The sequence below is a fragment of the Fukomys damarensis genome, unplaced genomic scaffold (assembly GCF_012274545.1).
Source record: "Fukomys damarensis isolate Sample0158 unplaced genomic scaffold, DMR_v1.0_HiC HiC_scaffold_23, whole genome shotgun sequence".
Lineage (NCBI taxonomy): Eukaryota > Metazoa > Chordata > Mammalia > Rodentia > Bathyergidae > Fukomys > Fukomys damarensis.
The window spans coordinates 61,510,572-61,515,075 of record NW_022900935.1 but is presented as its reverse complement, the minus strand read 5'-3'; the positions used below and the strand labels follow the sequence as shown (position 1 = coordinate 61,515,075).

Here is a 4,504-nt window from a genome sequence, read left to right as displayed (position 1 = left end):
GCCCTCCGCCCTCCGACCCACAGCCGCCGGACCGAATCGCGCCGCGGAGCCACGCCCACCGAACCACGCCCACGCAGTCCCCTCCGGGTCTTCCCAAGAGAGGCAAAAGTTTGCAGCTAACCCTCTCCCTGATCCTAGCACTCGGGAGGGTGAGCAGCGGGACCAGGAGATCGAAGCCAGACTGAACAACGGAGGGAGAGAGCCTGCGCCCTCCGACCCACAGCCGCCGGACCGAATCGCGCCGCGGAGCCACGCCCACCGAACCACGCCCACGCAGTCCCCTCCGGGTCTTCCCAAGAGAGGCAAAAGTTTGCAGCTAACCCTCTCCCTGATCCTAGCACTCGGGAGGGTGAGCAGCGGGACCAGGAGATCGAAGCCAGACTGAACAACGGAGGGAGAGAGCCTGTGTGAACAAAACTCAAAAAATAAAAATATAAAAACCTACTCCTGTGCGACCGCAGGCCCTGATTGGCTCCGTTTTTGGCAGCGCGGCCTCCCGATTGGCCCGCAGGCCAGGCTCGAGAGACTGCGCGGGAAGCTGCAGGATCCTGCAGGCGGCAGACAGGCGCGCGTGTGCCCGGCGCTGCTGTGTCCTGCAGGAGACACCATGAGCTGCATAAACCTGCCCTCGGTGCTGCCGGGCTCCCCCAGCAAGACCCGGGGCCAAATCCAGGTGCGGGGCTCGGGGGTCGGGGTGGTGCCCGGCGTCCGCGAGGAGCGGACCCCAACGTGACCTCTTCTTTTACCCTAGGTGATTCTCGGGCCCATGTTCTCAGGGAAAAGGTAATGCCTCCCTGGGGACGCCTGTGCCCCCCGGGTCTTCCCAGGTGCCCCGTCCGGGCGCCCGCCCCGCCTTGCCTTCCCGCCCCGCTTTCCTCTCCTCCCCGAATCCAGTCCCGGAGGAAGCCGCGCGCGTCCCCGCGAGGCTCTGGCCTTCCGGGAGCTGGACAGGGCTGGTCGCAGCCTGCCTCCCCCATCCTCAGAAGGGGCGCCCGGGTCCGTGCACTGTGAGCTCGCCAGGGTCGACACCCCTGCCCTGTGGCCGCTTCCTTCTGTGCCCGGGAACCTCCAGCTACGTCCTTCCTCTGCCGGGCTCCTTGAAGCCTCGGCCGACCTCCCCCCGGTGGGAGGAGCCTTTCCCGGAACAGAAGAGCCCACGGATTCCCTGAGTAAAGGCCCGCTACCGTCTCGCCCGCTCCAGCCCTTTGCTCCGAGCCTGAGGCTCAGGATCGGGCTTTGGGGCCCAGCACCAAGCGTTTCGGTGAATCCAGAAAAACTGGGCAGCTCTGGACATGCAGTCAGCCTCTGCCGCCCTTCTCCACCCCGTCCCTGAGACCCTTGCTTCCCGGTCTTCCCGAGCCGCCCGACGCGGTTCCTGCCCCAGGCCGGTGCGTGCTCCGTGTGAGCCCGTCAGGCCGCAGGGGGATGCCCGGCCGGGCGCGAACTCGGAGCCCGCCTTTTCTCTCCGGCCTCGGCGGCGGCTCTGTGGGTTCCGTGGTGGGGTTCCAGCTGCCCACCGCTAGGGGCCGGTGGCGGCCCGCCCTGTGCGCCGGCCTCGCCTCAGCCTGTCGTGTCTTGCAGCACCGAGTTGATGAGGCGGGTCCGCCGCTTCCAGATCGCGCAGTACAAGTGCCTGGTCATTAAGTACGCCAAAGACACGCGTTACAGCAGCAGCTTCTCCACACATGACAGGTCAGTCCTGCCCCACAGAGCCGTGTGTGGCTGGTTGGTAATTCTGATCCCTGGCCCTGACAGGGGTGGGGAGGGATTTGCACCTCCAAGACCATGACGGGCTCTGGAGGCATCTTTAGTTCTCCCGCCTGGAGGGGGCAGGATGCTGCTGGCCTGTAACTGTTCCGGTCAGGGATGATTCCACAGGACTGTCCCCACGCCCAAGAACGGTGGCCTCGGGCGCCCGTGCAGCCTGCCCAGGTGGGAAACCTTGCTCTAGAGTTTGTGCTCGGCAGAGGCTGCAACCTGGTTATTTGGCTTCCGTGCAGATTTTTGTTTAGTTTCTTAGTCATCTGTCCCTAGCTGGCTTCCTATCACCTTGTAGTCTTTATGCTTCTGGGTTATATGTTTATCCGGCTGAGCCTTGTGGACATTTCCGGCCCACAACCCCTGGGTGGGAGTTAAATTTAGTTCCTTGGCAGGAGATTGGGGCTGGCAATCCGAGCCCAGAGCCTGTCATGCTTCTCGGCCCTCCAGACTTGCAGCAGCGACACAGATCCTGCTGCTGTGCAGAGAACAGAACTGCTCGGCAGCACTTTGCCTTGGGCGGGGGCAGGGGGTTCTGGACCTGGAAGGGAGGTGGAGAATGCCAGGACTCTGCATGAGAGAGGAGTGAAGACACAGGTGGTGGTTGAACGTCTGACACACAGGGTTCACTTCCCTGCTGGCCCCTGCACGGGATGGGGTAAGCACCCGGGGTCAGTGAAAGCGGAGGACATGACGTCCTACAGGGGTTATGGGGGCAGCTCCAGCGGGCTAACCTGGTGGCACTGAAGCCACGACCAGCTGGCTGCCTGTCCTCCCTCCAGTCTTCTGTGTTTGGGGAGAAAAGTGGGAATTTAAAGTGCGTGAAATCCCGCTTTGTGTTCCCCCCAGATCTTGAGGATTGTTAGCACAGGATAACAGATAAGCTACGAACTACTACACATTTTTTATAAAAATGGCCACAAACTGCTGGGCCTTCAAGGAAACTATTTAAAAAGGCAGAGGAGGACACAGCATAGCATTTTTCTCCAGAAAAGGCCCTGTCTGTGGGGGTCATGCAGGGTCCAACGGGTCAACTAGTGGCCCTGGAACATTCCCGAATACCACTCTTACTTTGGGGCTCCACTGGGTGGGATCCTTCTGCCAGGGCCACAACAGATCCTAACTCAAGGCCTGGAATCAGGCCAGTTACCTCCTCGCTCTGCCAGAAAATAGCCCTGTGATCTTGGAGAAATCCTTTAATCCACTGGGGGCACCCTGTGGGGGAAATTCCAGTCCTTGATCTTCTGATTGGGTTCTGGTCCTGCCTCTGCTGAGGCAGGGCTGTCCTGGTCTTAGGGGTGGGGCCCATGGGCACCATGAAGAATTCAGCCTTGGGCCTGGGATTTAGCTCAGTGGCACCAAACCTGCCTGGCAAATACAAGGTCCTGAATTCGGTTCCTGATGCCAAAAAACAAAACAAAACAAAAAAAGCATTTGGCCATGAGGTGGGGGTGTGGCTCAGTGGTAGGGCATTTGCCTGGCTCAATACCAAGCCTCAAAAGCATAGTTGGCCTTGTCTGCCCTGCCCACTGCACCGATGGACGGGTAGAAGAGCTTTGGAATCTTTATTGAACTTCATATAGGACATTACTAATTTCTAGTCCACAGTCTGAGCAGGACATGGTAGCACATGCCTGTAATTCAGTACTCTGGGAGGCTGAGGCAGGAGACTCACGAGTTTGAGTCCAGCCTTGGCAGTTCGCAACCTAGCAAAGACCAACTCTCAAGATAAATTGGGCCCTGGGTTCAGTCTGCAGTACCACCCCCAAAAAAGCAAAGCATCAAATAATTGGTTTCTGGCCCTGGGCTTTTATTCTCCCCATCCCTCCCCACAGATGCTGCAGCTGGCTCTATCCGGGCTGGGTTTCCCCAGCCTCACTCACACCCTGGCTTTCCCCCTCAGGAACACCATGGAGGCCCTGCCAGCCTGCCTGCTTCGGGACACGGCCCAGGAGGCCCTGGGCGTGGCTGTCATAGGCATCGATGAGGGGCAGTTTGTGAGTTCACTGGCCTGTCACGGCTTCCCCGGGGCTCTCTCTGTCCCCCTCCCCCTGTCGGTTTGCGTGTTATTGATTCTGTCTCTGATCTGTTCGTAAAACAACAAGGCTAACTTAGCTCAGCTAGTATCTGTGGGCAGCTTTTATGGTCCCCACCAATCCACCGGGAGAGGGGAGGGGAAGGAGAGCTGCTATCGTCAATACACCCCCGATGCCAGAAACTTAAGGTGACAATTTTTAAAAATATATATTTAAGCCAGTTGTCATCCCAACTCCCTGGGAGACTAGGCAGGAAGGTCCCAAGTGCAAGATCTGCCTAGACAGCTTATCGAGATGCTGCCTCTAAATAAAATTAGGGATGTAGGTCAGTGGCAGAGCGTCCTTGGGCTCAAATTCACCCCCTGCCACCGCATGCATATGTATGAGATAAGGATGGGATCTATTCAGGTATACACCGTGGGGATTTAAGCATACTGTACTGTTGAACTTTATTGCCTACTCACAAAGTCCTGTGTGGTTCCCACCCATCCTCCCTGTCTTTGGGTGGCCCTAGGTGACCCTCATCCAGACAGTGGAAGGAGGAGGACCCAGCAGACCTCCCTGCCTCCCCCAGCATGGGGTTTTCATGCCGGAAGTCGTGTGATCTGCTGACTGGAACGGGAATGTGGTCCTTGACTACAGTTAGGTCTCGCCCTATACCCTGGAGGAGGGAATTTTTTTTTTTTTTTTTTTTTTTTTTTTTTTTTTTT

General features: G+C 58.3%; 1 protein-coding gene across 4 annotated transcripts in view; it reads left to right on the top strand.

Moving 5' to 3' along the window:
- Window positions 1-4,504, top strand: part of Tk1 (thymidine kinase 1) — a 9,226-nt gene that overhangs the window by 1,471 nt on the left and 3,251 nt on the right. The window contains exons 1-5 of one of the 4 annotated variants that reach the window (XM_010618504.2): window positions 14-149; window positions 462-673; window positions 752-783; window positions 1,582-1,692; window positions 3,662-3,755. In XM_010618504.2, the coding sequence (XP_010616806.1) occupies window positions 608-673; window positions 752-783; window positions 1,582-1,692; window positions 3,662-3,755 (303 nt within the window). In that variant the 5' untranslated portion in view covers window positions 14-149; window positions 462-607. Of the gene's footprint in view, window positions 1-13; window positions 150-207; window positions 350-461; window positions 674-751; window positions 784-1,057; window positions 1,389-1,581; window positions 1,693-3,661; window positions 3,756-4,504 lie in introns of those variants that run through there. The other 3 variants (XM_010618502.2, XM_033767273.1, XM_010618503.2) reach the window with 3 other exon arrangements.